Below are 18,018 nucleotides of genomic sequence, written 5' to 3'. Positions count from 1 at the left end.
GAACTGTACAGTGTAAAAAAGCACTACAACTGACGTTTACCATTAGCAGTACATGCGGACGCAGATAAACCAATAAACGTTAGTCTCAACGGGTTTCATCGTTTCATTACACGAAACTGTCGTCTGCTACACAGCTCGATTTTTAATTCATCCTGCCGTGCTTGCGCACGTGCTGTCGAGTATTCTTTCTTTAGATATTTTAAGGTCTATATAAAAGATTTATATTAACAAACGTATCCTGCGAGCGCTTGGAACATCAATTTTCATTAAGATTGCTCAAAAATGCATTGCAGCCCTTGATTTTCTCTGCAGCACTATGATTATTTAGTGTGCCTACTCCATGGTTTAATGTAGAATGATGGACAGTCAGCATATTTTGGCCACCATGCAGAATGCGTCGCCTCCATCGATACATTCACACGCCGTAGCCGTGACGTCGTCATATGGTCTCGCATTCTGCATGAGGCGATAAAGCTGACAATTTTTCAGGTTGTTCTACTTTTGCAGCGCAAAAATTAAAATGGGGGTAACAGATAAACATCTGATAATAGCAGTAAACATGAAAAAACAGTCGCTTGCAGCGCCATTATTGTCCTCTCCGTCTTCTGCATTGGCGATTTTTCCCGAACGCATGTGTATGACTCACTATTAATTAAACACCGTCTCTTTCGAGCCGTGCTCCCGTTGCTCCCGTGCTCGTGCTCCCCTCTACCCTATCCTCCCCTGAGTCTCCTCTGCTTCCCGCAGTCCTGAAGATGGCGAACTCAGACATTGGCGTTGGTAAAAGCATCGCTGTGCTTGCCATAGTGGTGGGCTGCTTCACTGTCCTTTGGCCCAAGGTGTTTTACCCCATGATGCAGGCAGCCTTCTCCATGTCGTGGTCGACACAAGAAGGCCAAGACGGTGAGCGCTGTTCAATTGCTTTGTGCTTCGAGCTGTTCATATACAGCTCACACGCGTAGAGGCATATTCTCATGTTGGTTTAATGATATGGACCCCTTCATTTTTGCACGTTTTATCGAGGCTGTTTTTAGGACTTCGGCCGCCGAAAGCTGCGCACGTAGTTTGGTTTGGTCGGATGCCTTTGGTGAAGACAGATTCACTCTTGACATCTGCAAGCAACATTTTTCGTATCTATACATATAGAAGTTGTCAGTGGGACACATGATACAAATTCGAAGGTGCGTATGTGCCCAATGCTTGGCAAGGTTCGCAAAACTGCTGACGTACCGTGGTACCGGCTGGTGCTCGTACCAAAGTTCTTGGGTGAGATCTATGTGAGGTGTGCTTTGAAAATGTGCATGTGATTATGTTGTGATTGGCCAGCATTTTAGAGCTCGCCTGATAGGCCGCTACTTTGTTGGCGTTATGATTATTGGTAAGGGTACCAACCAACTCACGCAGGAAAATGTTCAGACAGCTTTGCGAATCCATACGGCAACTATGCGAAGTTGAATGCTTATGTAGAGCAGTACATAAGTCTGTGGTACTCAACTAAGGACTATAAACGCACTAGACACCAGCATATGCGATTGTTGAAGAGAAGTACATTTGCTTTGTATGTCTTGCAGTGTATGTCGAAGTAAAAATATGGTTGCTATAAATGGTTTTATTGAATGTTGTTGTGTCATCGTGATTTTACAAGGTTTTACAACTCAATGCCCTGCCAACCTTTGTCCCATATGCTTGTGACTGGCTGATAAAGTTACTAAACAACCACATATGAGGAAGGTTTGTTGAATAAAAAAATTTAATAAGGAAGCTTTGACAGTTTGACCATGTATTGAGGAAGGACAGCTGATGCATGAGATGGGAGGTTACAAAGCAAAGTTGATGGAAAAAGGCCGAAAGGGCATGACCTAGGAAGATGCGGCAAGACTAAGTAAAGAAAATGGGTGAAGAAACTCGGGAGAGTGAACTAATGATAGGTGAAGCGGGAGCGTTTCATCAAAAACAGTCACTCCTTATAAACATGTGACAAAGTTGTAAAGAAGATACTCAGTAGCGCAAAGCATGGAGGAAAATCTCGGAAAACTTAATTACTAAAAACGCTTCTGCCTGCATCCAGGGTAATGCCCAGACGTGCAAAACACATTTGTATCCCTATTGTATGGAGTGCATTTAGCAAGCACTCACAGATTATGATTAGCAGCTTACCAGTATCGCTCAAGAGGAAAGTATACAACAGTTGCATCTTACCTGTACTCACCTATGGGGCTGAAACGTGGAGGCTCAAGAGGGTTCTACTTAAGTTGAGGACAACGCAGAGGGCCATGGAACGAAAAATGCTTGGGGTAACATTAAGAGATAGGAAGCGTGCAGAGTGGGTCAGAGAAATAACTCAAGTTACTGACATTCTAGTGGAAATAAAGACGAAGAAATTGGCATGGGCAGGACATGTAGTGCAAAGAGAGGATAACCGATGGTTGCTTAGGGTAACCGATGGTCGCTTAGGGTAACAAACTGGATTCCAAGGGAAGGAAAGTGTAGCAGGGGCCGACAGAAAGTTAGGTGGGCAGATGAGGTTTAGAAGTTTGCAGGGGTCAAGTGGATGTAGCTAGCACAGAACTGGGTTAATTGGACGCCCTGCAGTGGGTATAGTCAGGCTGATGATGATGTTTGTAAATTGGCAGTTTTGAGCTTGTTTGAAGGAGTGTGTAATGAATCTGGAAATCAGTCATTGAAAACTGGTGCAGTTTTATACTGTGCTGTGTTCTTGCCAAGTTCTGTAATCAGCCTTCATCACCGAAGTACAGTGTGGGCCCACTTTTTCAAAGGCCAAATTCAAGAAAAGTGGACAAAGGGCCGGCACTAAGATTTGTTGTGCATGCTTTCTGCAGCTGTTGTATACATTTGTGTGCTGAGAAACTGTGTGGGAACACAGTGCCTCGTTAATATGACCCCCGTTAATATAGACTACTCGAATTATGTACAGTTTTTCTGGGGACCAAACTTTTTCCATGCACTTACGTCTCGTTAATATTAATGGAAACTCGCTGTCCGGACAATGGACAAGGAGAAAATGCACAGATACCTTTAGGGTCCACATATTTTTGACGCGTTAATATGGACAGTCTGAAAACCAAATCGTTACACTGCCTCGAAGATAATTTCTCTTCTAGATTTTGTTGACAGGCACATGAACGTAGTGCCAATGACTGATTGATTGCCCTTTTTGTTTGTGGTTTCATATTTCACACTGCGAAGTTGCACAGTCAATGCACTTTACGATTTTTTGCATTGCATGAATTCACTTGAACAGATCTCTGGCAGTAGCTTGTGCCTTGTAGAAAGTTGGATTCAGCAACTTTCAGCCGACTGAATGTTGATACGTAGCAGGGGTTCGTGGGAGATGAAAAGTAGGAGTAATTTATTAATGAAACTCCATCGAGAACAATATGCAACTGCATCACAATACCTTCAACTGCATTGCGTTTAAAACACAACGGTGGCTCGAATGATGTTCTTGTAGCTCCTAATGCAAACTTCATTGGCCTACATTATGCTCTAAAGCAGACCTTATCCTTAGCGTATTTTTGTTTGTTTGTTGTTGTTTTTTCAGAAAAAAATTCCGTTTTGTTATTACGGAATTTGGACAGTTTTGTGCGGAAACCAGAGTGTCCATAATAACGAGATATGACTGTAACAGCGTTAAGGACCACATTATCTAGACTACATGACATGGCCGATTTGGAAAGTGGTGCCACCTCTCGTTTCTGCTTCGAAACGAGACCTTGGATCCCGATTCAGATATGCTGCTCTTAAAGTGGGGCTTTGTGTTTATGTTGGGCTGTCTTTCGCTTAGTCTGGTAGCCTGCACCTATTTGGGCCGCTGTTGTCTCACACATACTCAGTGTGCACAAAATAAGGGAACAATGATTAAACAAAGAGCAGGGTGCATGCACAGAAACACTGAAGATGGGAGCCATTAACATTGTTGTGCAATACCCTTAAAGGAGAAGCTTAATTGCTCTGCCATTTTATTTATTTATTCATTAAGAATGTTTACGTTTTTTGTCTGTGTGTGCTGGCCAACATTTGAGCTGTGTGTAATGTGGGCTTATCATATGCACCCACCAAGCATGAAAGCTGCCCATAAGCTGAGAGCAGCCTGTATGAGTGGTGGCCAGTGTGACGTGTCACCGATGACATATGCAGGCATTATCCCAGGCCGAGCGCCCCAGTCACGAATTCATGAAGGCTTGGGCCAGGCTCGACCTCACAGCCCAGAGTACTCCAGGGGTCGTGTGAGTAGTTCCTCTCTCTCTCTCGTGGATCCTGCCTGTGCTTTTGTTTCGATTGTGGCCTACTGTTAGTCCCATTGAAGTAATAGGAAATGCTTACGAGCTGCCCTCAGTTTTATATATTTTTTCAAGTACTGCATGCATACAAGAGCAAGAGTAAGTGGTTACAAGAGCAAAAGGAAGAAAAGGATTAACAGCATGATCAGTATGATAGTTTGGTTTGTGGGGTATAACTTCCGAACATAATTCAGGCTATGAGAGACACCGTAGTGGAGGACTCCGGAAATTTTGACAGCCTGGGGTTCTTTAACCTGCACTGGCATCGCACAGTACACGGGTACCTTGCTTTTTTCTGCCATCGAAAAGCGGTTGCCGCAACTGGGATTCGATGCCGCATCCTTGGGCACAGAAGTCGAGTGCCCTAACCACTGCACCACCATGGCGAGTCTATGAGCACTATGAGGCAAAGAATTAAGCAGTATGCAAAGGCTCAGCAATCCTGGCATCTCTTGTCCTATGCATATAAGTATAGAATTAGAGGGAGAACAGTGCACGCGCAGATGATTTGTGTCCTATGTCTTCATACTTGGTTTTCTCTGCACTTGCCGCTTTGAGTGACTAGAGTGTCTGTTGTGCATGTGGCAGCCATTTCCACACCCTTCGATGCGACAGCCTCCTCGACAGGCAGCCAAGACAGGGGGCACCATGAACCTGGTAATGCCGCTCTACACAATCGGAGTGGTGGTCTTCTTCCTCTACACTGTTCTTAAGGTCAGTCAACTCCAACGTGTATGTCTTTGTCACTCGATGACATATCTAGGGGAATGACACAGTGTGGAGCAGTTTTTTTAAGGCAGACTTGTAGCATTCAGCCTGAACTTTGCGAGTTGACTGCATGGGCAAGCTATAGACCTTTCCGAAAGAGCATGCACTGTTTGTTGCCACATTTCCTTCTGTACTGTTAGGGCATACATGGTGTAAGTATTGATCCAGTGGTAGCTCATGCGCTCTTTACATATTTGCAAATGTTCTAGAGAAGCACTACAAAAAGCTCATGGTGCTTGCACCACATGCACACTGTAGTCCAGTGAGTAATGTGGCAAGGAATGGTGGTAGCTTAGTAATAGTTAGATCCATGCAGCTTTGGCTGCTTCATTGTCTGTGGTTTGAAGAAACTGCATCCTGGTTCTGGAGTCAAACATGGGCATACTCTACTGGGTCTTGGCATTGTTTTTGTCTACTCAGTCAGTTGAATAGGATTAGAATAGGATTCAAGTAAAAAAAAATAAATAAAACAGCAGCTGCTAGCTAGGGGCAGTGTTTCACATTGTGTGTATTACTGTACAGAACAGTAAACAAAATCAGTTTTTTTTTTTATATATTTAACTATGCCAAACAAGTCAGAGGTAACCAGAAAAACCTTAACAACGGTCTACTTTCTGTCACGGAAAAAATGTACATGGTGGTTACTGCAGACTTCACTTGTGTCCGAATATGGTGATGGTGAGTGTTAGAGCAAGGCTGAACTGATCTGACAGTTTGAAGCATAAGTAGTGTTATTTTAGTGTGGTTAAAGGTTTGTCACGTGACTGCATTCAGGTGACGGCTGATATAAGAACAATTCATTCTTTCCACTCTCTTGGTGTGCATCATTAGGTGAGAGTGTGAGCACTTGTAGGTTTGAAATGCCATGTGCAGCTCAACCGGCAGTGCCACTCCATTGTCCTCCTTCCTGTTTCATTTGCTGTTGCCACAGCTGGTGTGCAAGAAGCCCCCTCCAGCACCAGACAACGCAAGCCAGGAGCCATGGCCACGGCCCGACATGCGTGGTACTGCTGGTCTTGGCTCACCTAGTCGCACGGCGCACACAAACGACTCCTCGAAGCAGGGGCCATTAGGTAGGTGTCGTCGAGCTGCTGTCCACTTTACTTTGCAATGCCTGGTTATTTATAGTTAACAAATTTAGTGAACTTTACTGCAAGTGTCCATGCTTTCATCTAGCATGCCCCAGAGTGGAGCCAAAAAAAAGTTATGCACTGGTCCTAGCAGCAAAGCACAAGCAATGTGAACACAAAGTTAAACAAGTACATCTAATGACATTTAGATTTATACTAGATATTTAATTTTCTTTGCTCGCACTCCCATATGTCATGGTTTTCCTTATGCTACAGCCGAAAATAGATTGTCTCCATCGCTTGTGCAGACAGCACAGGTAGTCATATCTCGCCTCTGAAAATGGGGTTCACCATACGCAGAGATTTAGCCCTGAACACTTTCCCGAATTTTTTTAGTCCAGTAGGGACCATGTATTGGGAAATCCGATGGCATGGCTTTATGGGACAAGATGGGTCATTAGGGACACTGAATGCCCTTTCTCTTTTGTGCTATGTTCAACAAAATGGGATTAGCATGCACACACACATAAAAAGGTAATTTGCAACCCACTTAGGTTGCCTTGCCATTGAGCCCGGAATGTGTCAGGGTTGCAGCACTTGTTGTGCAATACTTGCAAAGTATTGCAAAGGTGCTTGTGATATTTGTTTTGGTTTAGCACTAGATAACTTCTTTAAGTCGTCTACAGTTTTCTCCTGTGCAGTGTAAATTGAGGTATATGTCAAAACAACTGATGCCTTGAAGCTCAGCATGTTTTAGGCAGGAAATGTGTTCCAGAACTGACTAGGACAAGCCATTACGGCTTTCCGGAAGTTCATGTTAATCAACTGACATGATTCATTTTGGACAGGGTGATAGCCATAAATGAGCAGTGAGTCAACCTCTAAGATGAGCCGATTACTGGAGCACGCTTATGGGTGCAATATATGGGAAAATTCTGGGCAGGAACACGTCAGTGTGATTCATGGCTACCAACACTGAACACACAGTGGCTTCCATCCAGTTCATACTTATATCCATATTCATACTTTGTTTCTCACTTGGCAATTAGAAAGTCAATGAAAGGGATGCAAGCTTTATACCTCACGAAAACATATTACTAATGCACCTTATATAGCAATATAAAGAACTCCCAGCCTTTCCATCATTCCTTGGTGTCAGCAAAAGTGGTGGCAGTTCAGTGCAGTATGGTGTGTTAGTATAACTAAGCAACTTTTATTCCTTTTTTATTTATTTTTTATTATTTTTTTATTCCTTAAACTGTAACAGTGTTACAGTTTAAGGAATAAAAGCGCGGAGACGAAGGACAAGGAAGAAGACAACACCTGCACTGTCTGTCAACTGCAGTTTATTAGAAAGAAACACGCAAAATATACTCTTTTCACAACCAAGAGCGCGTGTGCAACTCAAACCGCCAAACAGATAACTCAATCTTTTGAATCAAGATATATTTATTCACAGTCATGAACAGATACAGAAGGGGTGCTTACACACAAGTCATGATTTTTATGAATGTGAAACGCTTCACTGATTTCTCTTGTTAGTTTATCTTTTTGTTTGTACAGAATTTTGGTTTCATTAAAAAGGGGAACACATGACTTTTCAGAACAATTCAGTTGGTTGTTAAGCGGACAGTTCCTGTAATGCAGAGCAAGATTTGAGGATGGAGTTCCCTTCAATGAAGTGTTATGGTCACGCAAGCGGGTATTTAGGCACCTTCCTGTTTGGTCTATGTAGGTCTTCCCTGCATGTGAAAGGCACTTCATACACAACTCCCTCTGCGCAACAGACAAACCTCAAGTCATGCTTTATCTGGCACCCTGTTTTCGTTTTTCTTCGTTTCTTTTCATTTTCCTTTGATTTTGCCTCAACCAAGGCGCATATTTTTCCCAGCTTTTTGGGTGTAGAAAAAAGAACATCTACTCCATATCTGCTACCCACTTGCTTCAAACGGTGAGACATTTGGCGAATATATGGCAGGACTGCAGTTTTATTTTTCTGCTTTTCGGAATGCTGTGGTGACTGTTGTCTACCGCATGTTTTTATCCATTTTAGTATCTTGCTGCATGTAAAAACTATGACATCATCCGGAAACCCCGCTGATCTTAGTCTCTGAACCTCTCGATTAAAACTGTCACTGATAGCATGTACACATGATTTATGAATGACGCACCTAAACAAGAAACAGCTATACCACATTTTACAATCTTGGAATGTGCGGAATAGTAACTAAGTAAAGGCTTTTCAGACCTCTGAAAAGCCTTTACTTCTGACTTTTGAAAAGCACAAAAAAAAAGTATATTTTGCATGTTTCTTTGTAATAAACTGCAGTTGATAGACAGCGCAGGTGTTGTCTTCTTCCTTGTCCTTCGTCTCCGCACTGTTATTCCTTAAACATGAACCAACTAGCTCAACTCTTTGTTTTATTGAACAGTGTTACAGCGTATGCGGCTAAAGCAACATGCCCATTGAGTAAAGATGGGAAACAGCTTGCATAGCGTCACCTCATCTATTACAACTAACACTTGAACAGCAAAAGAAACAGCACAGCAAAGATTGTAGTCCTCACACACCCTATCTGGTGGTGGTGCATGACACTAGTTATTAACACGCTGTGTAGTATGGTACTGTGGTACGAACATGATTGTTATATAGCTGTACTGCACCCCTCGTGTGAGCAGCCACTCTCCAAACTGTCTTAATCACTAAGCATGTTCTGGAGAGTCCACATAACTCTTATGTGGTAGACGCTCCTGGGTGACTCTTGGAAGAGTTTTTTGTTATCAGACTCAATGGTAGCACCATTTCCTGAAGTGAAAAGTTCACTGAACACTTATTTAGCCATATGCTAATGCAAACTTCAGTTTGTCCTAATTACCTTTTCTCTCTACTCTTGTTATCTACATGGGTATGGTCAATAGTGAATGTTTGTTGGAAGTGCTGGAGTTTCCAGATGCAGCGTTCTTCCCTTGGGTGTTGAGTTGGAGGCATGATTGTGCGTCGTCACACATGGAACAATCCGACGCACATGGCTGCTTACCTGTCCCATATAAGATGGGCATTCAGCACAACAAGCACACACAGTGAGAAAAACGGGTGAGCGAGGGAGCGTGAGGGTGTTGACAATTTCATTTTGCCAAATTTGCTACATACAGCTACTGCTGCAAAGTCTTTTGTGCAGCTGCAATTGCAGAGCACTTTAAAGCTGTGCATTTGTGAGAAGCTAGGAGTTAACAAACTCGAAGACACATGGTACTCACCTTGCTTGGGTGTGGTTCTGTTCTATCAGCTGCATACAACATACTCGTGGTTTCTCCTGCCAGCTTGCTTCACACATTATTGAACGGGGATAAGCATCCCGACATCTGACCTAAATGTACCACACACACAGGCGAGATGGTAACTTCTGTAATGTTCACTAAGTTACTTTAAAGCTTAAAAAAAGCGAAGGAAATAAAAGATAACTGTGGGAAACAGACTGGAGCTGCCCTATTTCACACCCAAAAGCACGGAGCTTATTCATTATGTTAAATCACCGAAGAATGGTCTTGCGTTTCATGTTGGTATTATCTGTAGTCTTGGAATACCGACCTGTTGCCAGCTAAGTGGTGCAGCTTAGTCATAGTGGAATCGTACCTCTTCTGGACATCTCAAGTACAGTATGCAGTAGTTTCGTGCATGGCATAGCAGGTGGTGTCACCTACTGACCACAGCGCGCACGCCTTGCAGGTGAAGTTGAAGAGTTGAAGCGGCGCCTGGCACAGACGGAAGCCCTGTTGCAGCAGCTGCTGCTCCGCCAGTCGAATGCGACTCAGTCGTCTAGTGCCAACATGAGCCAATCCATCAATTTGCTGGTCCGCGAGCTCTCTAAGGGCCACCAGACACCCTTACACAAACAGGTGGGCTCGCATTTTCCTACACATGCCAGCACAACTTGTACTGTTATTACATTGGGCCATGCCGGTATCCCTTGCGATGCACTAGAACGGCAGATTGGCCTCAGAGGTATAGGTAAATTAATTCATGCTTTGTGAAAAGCAGCAATTTCTTTTAAATTGATTGTTATGACAGTCAGTCAAGACATGTTGAGAAGGGATACGTAAAAACTTGGCTAAAATAGCAGCTATGATAGATGCATATATCCTGTCCATTTTCAAGTATGTGAGGTGTGTCAAATCACAGCGTCGCCCACTGTCGGGCTTGTGCAAGCTGGAAGGCTTATGCTTTTTCTCCCCAAGGGTGGTTTAGCCGCTTCACACTCCCAAGGGACAATTATGTAACAAAAAGCGTATTCACCGCGTCTCTTTCACTGCATCCTTATATAACTTCCAGCTGTGTTTTTCTCAACTTTTTATTTTGGGCCAGACTTGGCTTTTATGTGCATTTTATTTACATACTTACTTTAATGACATCAAAGCCAGATTTGGCAAGCATGGTTTGTGAAATATTTAGAATTCAGCTGTCTATATTTTAAAACGATCAGTAATATTTTTGAGAGCAAATTTTTCTTTAGATTTTCAGGTGCTAGATAGTTGTTGAAAAGCATGCATCGGGTATAAAATTGCCTCAGTATGGTGCATGCAAACTGGATTGCATTAATTTAATAAGTTGCAGTTTTGTGCTTGAAAATTATTTTTCACTGGTCTTTTGCATGCTGATATCCCGAGCAGCTGCACAAGCGTGCACTGATTTTAACTTATGCATGGCATTTAGCACAGCAAAAGCATCAAAAGCATCAGGCTACCTTAGAATTAAAAACAGATTTGGAAAATGAGATAAAAGTTCTTAAGTGGTACAATTTTTATTCACTTTGCAATAACCTCAATGGGGTGGAGGGTACAATTTTTATTCACTTTGCAATAACCTCAATGGGGTGGAGGCATCAAATGTTTGGTATACGCTTTCCTTGTTTCAAACATTTCTCATTACTCCAAGAAGCATGATACACACTCAAAGATTCATATAGTATTCCCAGCGAATAATTTAATATTGCATCATTTATTTGAACAGCTCTCGGTTTCAGTATCCAGACATTGAAATGGACGCACTGTAGCAGGCTTGACAACTCGGCCTGGTCACGTAGGCTCACAAATCTGTGACGCACACAGCATTGTGTGCTGATGCGAAGCATGTTGCAAAAGGCGAGCAAGCTGGGCTAGTTCAGCAAGACTCCGAATGCTGTGAAAAACTTGTCAGCGAGTGACAGTGCACGGCTGATACGGATCAGTGATGCGTCAACTGCGCTCTAGGTTCTTAAGGCTTGCTCGGGTGTGCCACTCATCGTACATCACCTTATTGGGGTATGACATTGCTAGAACTTTGGCTACGCTCCCAGCACAGTGATGTCAGTATCAATTACACTAGCTATGAGTTTATATATCAGAAACGAGCATATATGGGTTTATATAGCTATGGGTCTATATATCAAAAACAGTAGCCGACCGATTTTTTAGACTCCGGACTTGCGCGATATTTCGGATTTCATTCAGGAACCATCACGTGCCACATAGGAACATGTACATTTTCACAACCGATGTTTCGGACTCTACGGTATACAAAAGCTTTATTTTTTTGGCCAAATTTGACGCCAGCAATACTGTGGAGATCGTTTTTTGGCCCAAGGCTTTTTTTTTTTTTCTTTCTTTCTTTTTTTTTTTTCTTTTTTTTTTTCAGCATGAAATAGATGTGAGTGGACGTCGTTGTTGCAAACACCCCGGCTTTGCGCAGTTGTGAAAGCTTAGGGCAAAGCGAGTCATTCGGACGGCCTAGCTTGGCTCTTTGTGCATCATTTGCATAGGAGGCAGTGGCAGTAAAGGAATGCTCGACCTTGTCATCGCGGTAGCCTAGAGAGCTCAATTGGACAGAAAAATGGAGTGTGAGCACTGTTCGCAGCGACGTGCTGTGACGCCGTCGCCTGCGGAGAAGAGCCGGGGGGAGGGGGCAGTGCATTCACGTAGGCTCTCGTTCCGCTAGTTTCTTTTTTTTTTTTTCAGTGAGTTCCATCTCGCAGTCTTTGCTACCGTCATTAACCATGGAAATGGAAACTGAAAGGTATTGCTTCACGCGGCACGTGCATATGTTCGCGGCATGAGCATGACCTGCAGCTGCGTCACAGTACGTCTTGAAGTGGGATAGACATGACGAAAATGTCACTGGCTGAGATATTCTAACTGGAGGGCTGTAGTGGTTACAGCTTAGCATGATTCGCTTCTGCAGGGCACGACTGCGCATGTGGTGACTGCCTTAAGTGAATTGCATGCTTCCCGGTGGTGCGCATGCCTACCACTTTGGAACTAGTCAGCGCACCCGTACTGGTGGCCTGGCCCACCATATCAGATCGCACAATGCTATAACTCCCTATTATCGACATATAAATGAAACATGGGGAGCAGTGAAGTTCATGATTTGTAACGCTGGTTTTTCACAGAAAAGTGATTTTTACAGATCACTTTTTTACAGCTTACAGATTTTTCGGACTATTCGATTGTTCAGACCATTTCCCAGGTCCCGCTGAGTCTGAAAAAACAGTCGCCAACTGTATATTTCAAATGTTTGTTGTGTTCACCACTTGGCCGTGAGTGTCCTTGCATACAGAGGAATCCCATAGCAGGCTTTTTATAGCCCGAAATTTTGATCTCTCAACTCCAGTAAGAAAACAGTTTCCAAGGATCATGTCCCTCTAATAAAAAGTGTGGATGGATTTTAGAGCACCAAGTGTAGACAGTGCTTCCATCTTTATGGATACTGCTACCTTAACTGACACGTGATGGGCTCTCTTTCACATTGCTGCTCCCTGTGCGTATTTGAGAACCAAGTGTGGCCACTCGTCCACAGGCTCTTTAGAAGCTGCACACACTTACTTTTGCATTCTTCTTGCATGTGTGTCAAGACGGAAGGCTTGCGACACCGTCGCCGCACCCACCAGACACCGGAGGGTGAGCCAACATGCCCGTGCGGGGCACCACTCGCAAATGGGGGATGCCGCAGTGGCAGCGGAGGATCCCAAGCCGACTCCTGCTCGGATGAGACGGCCGATAGTGGTGACGAGATGTCACTGCCGCCAGACAGAGAAACCATGGCCCTCTAGGTGATCTGTAAGGTTAGATGAAGCACTTCAGCAGCCCAATCTCACACATGCACCTAGCTATTGTCACCACGTGCAGTGTGGAGAAACAGTGCCCCATGCTGTTGGGCTCTGACGCTGACGATGTTGATGTCAGGTGTGTAGGGTTAGTATGGGACACAGGTCGCAACTGATAAAGGCAGAGCACAATCGTTGTCCTTGCCAGGCGCTCAAGCAGGCCAGGTAGCTATCACCCTAGAGTATGTATGGACATGTGAGAATGAAGGTTGGCTGGTGTTTGAATGCTTACTTTGTAGGGGCCCACTGCTCCAAAGGGGCACTACACTGCTGGGCTTTCTGAAGCCATGCTCCAGAAGGTGATGGCTTGTAGCTTGAAAAAGCCTTTTTGCCAACAGTCAGAAACAAAGCTCATCGTCATACTTTCACAAAAGATATCTGCTGTGTACATAAAAAAAAAAAAGAGCTTAGAACTACTGATGAAAAGGAGGCCCTCCTTCAAAGGTAGTTGGCTGAGCTCCTGGGTCGGTGCAGTCTGTGTTGATACTGAGGAATATGTGCAAGCCTTCGAAGCAGAAAGTACATTGCTGTGACTGGTGTAAAATCAGCCATTCGCCGTGCCGCGCTTTAGCTATGGTTTTTCTTGACAAATGGAGGCTTACTACAAACAGGCAGCTCAGAAAAGGCTGTCGTTTTGCAAGTAATTTCCTACCTAACAAGAGCGAAAAAATGAAAGGGGAAAACTGCTAGCAAACTGCTGTAAATCATTGAGATTCTTGATGATGTGGTGATCGGCAAGAACAACTCACTATAAAACAAGCTGGCAGATCACTTTATTGTCGCAGGTCGCATCATCCCATGTTATCCTGAAAAGGAAAAGTAATGTGGAAACGTGCGCATGTAGTTTTCGGATTTGAAACTTGACTGCACTGACTGTTTGACTGATGGTTTGAAACGGCACTTCGTGAACTAGACTCGTAGCCATCAATGCAAGGCGGATATTGCTTTGCCTATTTTTGCACCCACTTTGGCATTGAAAGCATTGGGCAAAATAAGGTTCATGTCCTGATTTGAGCTTATCTCCTTTGCAGATAGGCAAAATTATAAACATCAGGAACGTAATTGCTCTTTTCCAGCTTCCTCTATCATGCTTTCGAGTGCAGCCTTGCATGAGTGTGTGAGTCTACGCGGGGTGTAGCTTTTAAAACGGACTGAAACACTTTTTAACAAAGTAACATCATACATCCGATTTGAAGAAGGTAACTTTGCTTCTTGTATCTCCTCCTGAAAGTATCTTTGGAATACATTTTGGAGAAGATATTCGGGATCGAAATTTACTTTTTGTCCTTTGCATTTTTCGTTCTCATGGCTTTGGTGTGGTCGAAGCTAAGCACCCCTCCAACAGCACCATAAAGGATGATGTCATCATCGGTGTAATCATTTTAGCCTTGTTCTTCACATTCTATTTGTTTTGCGAGCCAGCTTCTACTAGTCATGGCATAGGTGATGAGCTGGGCTGCTGTTGCTGCTCGGCCGCAGTTCATTTGATCATTATTTTATATTTTTTTTCCACTCTACTTGATGTGTCGTCCTGTGATGCCTCAAGGTCTGACATATAGTAGCTGTATTTTGAAGCCTACACACATAGACACATTTATGTGAATATAGAGCAGAATTTAGGAAAGTTAAAAACAACAGCAAGCAAATGTTCAAGCATGGTTCTGCATTCTCCACTGAACATGGAGATGTGATATATTTAGCTAAAGTATTCAATGAAAACCTTACCTAACAGCTGGGGGAATTTATGTATGCTCTTCAGAAAGTTATGCACTGCTCTCTTAATAGTTACAGTCCACTTAATTGTTTCTTGAATATCTTTTGGGTTGTTGCCATGGTTGCCAAAGCATTTATGCATTTTCAATGCACATAATAAATATCTAAACAGATATTGATTATAAGTCAGCTTCATGGCATTTTTCATTGTTTGTTTGCAGTTCCACTAGTCATTTCCACAGAAAGCAGTTCAGACTGCTCATTTTCTTTGGATCTGTGTGTGCTAGAGAGGTAAACTTAATGGCGGAGCATGCCGTGAGTCTCGCGGCATCCATTTTATCTGTTGTGCATATATCAGACATTCCAGCTGCAAGTACCCATGCAGCGTGAAATTGTATGCATACCTTGGCTGATTCGATGGGTGTTGCCTAACAAGGACAACTTAATGACAGTTCATCAAATCTAGTCATATACATATACTATCGTGCCCTGAAGGTTTTTTTGGTGATGCATATCTTGTTTGCATTAAAACATCCTAGTTTTTCAGTGAGCACAGTGTGATCATTGACTGACATTCTGAGCAGTCACCTCAATTGCACACATTAACATATTTTTTGCACCAACTTGTATAGTTCCTCAAAGTTGTCATTGTTTCTTCATTGTATTGTTTGTCTTTTTTTTTTACTAGTATCATAACTTGTGCATAATGCTTGCTGAGCATGCTCCGCATAATGTTTTGTCATTCCACTGTTATTATTTATTAGCATTTATTGTTACCAGTGTAGCCTGGTAGCCATGATTGCATTTAGCCTCTGCCAACTTTGTTGCTGTACGACTTTTGTTAACTTCCAAGCTTGCAATTGGAAGTAGCAGGCTTTTGTATTGGTGGGTTCGTTTGCACTAAATCACTGTTTCTGGGGCTCTCGGTCTTGTTGCGTCCATAAGGTTTTTTTCTTTTTATAAGCTCTGAGCTACTGGAGACTTTTTCTTCTTCAAGAGCCATTCTTGGTATCATTGAGACATTCCTGCAGAACTGTTAGGCCGCGCAGCATGAACCAAGAGTCACCAGTATTTTTATTGCCCAGCAAGAGCATCATGGGGTCTTTGGTCAGTTTTATGCATCTAGTCACCAAGATTCATGCAGCATGGTTTGAGTACGCTTGAGTCTATACTTATTTTGAGTGTGCATCTTAGTTTTCACTGCATCTGTGTGAGCCACGCTGCAAAACCAAAGAGCAGATGACGTTTGCTCGAAGTAGTGAGGGCAGACAGTGGAAGAGACGTGCAGTCACATTTCATGGTGACTTCTGGCGGATGATGTTGGATATTGCAACAGTCATCATGAGAGCAATCGTTTATGTTCATATTGTCACCACCGCGATCTCCCGTATGGACATGGCTTCCACTGCGCACATCTGCAAGCTTGCTCACGTGCTGCTGACTGCTCGTAGAAGCGTATGTAACGCTTGACATTCAGTGACACCACGGTAGTGCTGCCGTTAATTGTGTTTTTAACCAGGACACTACTGGTGGCTCTGCTGTATTGCCTTTGAGCAAGAACAGGAAGTGAAGCTGTGGTTTCAAGCGTCGTAGTACCAGTCATTCACCAGACTCAGTCTTTTCTTTAAATGACTTTGCAGATTTCATCCTAATATTTAGGAGCATCAGATAAGCAAATGTATGCAACTATGATGTGATCGCTCCAATGCATTAGGTACTTTGTTGTACCAATGGATTAGTTTAATTGAATTCATACTGAACTTAACAGAGGCATCTTTTTAATTGGGTATGTTGGAGCTTTTCATCGTTGCTAACTCGGAGAATCGGGCCAAAAAGTGGCAGTACGCTTTGGTCATTTCAGCATGCTAACACTAAGCTTATTTTCCAAGAAGTGAAATGCGTATTGATGTACATACGTGCACACTAAATTGCAGACTCCATTAATTATGTCACGGTAGTTACAGGCATCCTTTATGTTTACGTTTCTTGTTGCATATCCACTGATAGCACATAAGCCAGAATTTATAAGCAGTTGTTAGTCATATGCCTGCTAAAATAAATATTGGGATTGTGCCAGCATAGAAACATGCAGCTGATGTAATACCGGCCTGCCCAAATTACTAGCCCGTTGTGACAGAAAGCCATCATAAGGCAACCACTGAGAAATATGAGTTGGGCTATAAGTAATGTTAAGCCAGTTCAATTGATCTGGTGTTCCTACCCATGTGCTATTTGTTGCTAAAGTTCAAAGGTGCCCATGCCTATAGTGAGTGCATGACTTCACACCGACACACTGCTGGCCGTTGCTTTCTGGGTCTAGCGTTTTCTGGGATTAATTCCCTCTTTGGTCATGAGCTCACATAAATACATTAATAGCATCGTCTTCTCAAAATATTGTTGCAACTCCTGGACACTTTGCTGAGGGTGGCACTGAAGTGGTGCATATGTTTGAAGAAAGAGGGGGTTGACTAGTTAGTTTGTGCTTGAAGACATCTGTTGGAATCTGGGAAGCATCTGTGAGAAAAGAATACCTTCAATTATCTTATTGCACAGTATTATTGCTCATTCCAGTTTTGACTGTACTTGCAGTTTTTCATGTGCCTGTGATTTTATTCAGAGCCTTTTGTTTTTGGACTTCACTTGGTCAATAAAATGCTAAGACAAACAAAAATAATGACTGGTGCGTAGCTTTTCTTTGCCACTGTCACTGATGCATGCAGGAAACCACACTGAAGTTTCAAACGTTTTGTAAACCGACTCTACATTGTGTGACGGTTGTTTGTGACTGAATGGTTGCACAGCCTTGCTTGCTGGTAGCACTCAACTCTCATGTTACAGATACTAGCTCTAACGTGACAAGAAAACAGCTAGTTTGCATGCAATAATGAATTATGTTGTTACCCTTATCCCAAAACTGAAGACATCTCAAATGTCAAACATCTCAATCCATGCAGAGAAAACCTATTTAGAAGTAAACAATAACATTTGCTTTTCATTTGACCTCATGGAGCGATAATTTGCTGCTGA

The 18,018-nt window shown here is 43.0% G+C and overlaps 1 protein-coding gene across 3 annotated transcripts; it reads left to right on the top strand.

Moving 5' to 3' along the window:
• The first annotated feature begins 437 nt into the window (after positions 1–437).
• LOC146181486 (uncharacterized) lies at positions 438–17,651 on the top strand. 3 transcript variants are annotated; one of them, XM_084576551.1, is made up of 7 exons: positions 438–489; positions 748–903; positions 4,159–4,247; positions 4,890–5,015; positions 6,001–6,142; positions 9,867–10,036; positions 13,027–17,651. In XM_084576551.1, exons 2-7 carry the CDS (start codon positions 756–758, stop codon positions 13,222–13,224), a joined length of 873 nt encoding a protein of 290 aa, XP_084432677.1. In that variant the 5' UTR covers positions 438–489; positions 748–755; the 3' UTR covers positions 13,225–17,651. The 3 variants fall into 3 exon arrangements, with proteins under 3 accessions (XP_084432677.1, XP_084432678.1, XP_084432676.1); XM_084576552.1 differs by lacking the exon at positions 438–489 and having other exon boundaries at positions 509–903; positions 4,171–4,247; XM_084576550.1 differs by lacking the exon at positions 438–489 and having other exon boundaries at positions 510–903.
• The last annotated feature ends 367 nt before the right edge of the window (positions 17,652–18,018 follow it).

This window comes from Amblyomma maculatum, chromosome 8 (genome assembly GCF_055883805.1).
Source record: "Amblyomma maculatum isolate TAMU_Amacu chromosome 8, ASM5588380v1, whole genome shotgun sequence".
NCBI classification, from domain to species: domain Eukaryota; kingdom Metazoa; phylum Arthropoda; class Arachnida; order Ixodida; family Ixodidae; genus Amblyomma; species Amblyomma maculatum.
Note: the sequence above shows the minus strand (reverse complement) of the source record. Positions and strands in the feature narration are given on the sequence as shown.

What these genes read in the sequence shown, in the direction of transcription:
- LOC146181486 (XM_084576551.1), top strand. Translation starts at nt 756, where the DNA reads ATGGCGAACTCAGACATTGGCGTTGGTAAAAGCATCGCTGTGCTTGCC. An exon ending in GACACAAGAAGGCCAAGACG is followed by an intron (nt 904 to 4,158) that starts GTGAGCGCTGTT and finishes TGACATATGCAG; the next exon opens with GCATTATCCCAGGCCGAGCG. An exon ending in CAGAGTACTCCAGGGGTCGT is followed by an intron (nt 4,248 to 4,889) that starts GTGAGTAGTTCC and finishes TGCATGTGGCAG; the next exon opens with CCATTTCCACACCCTTCGAT.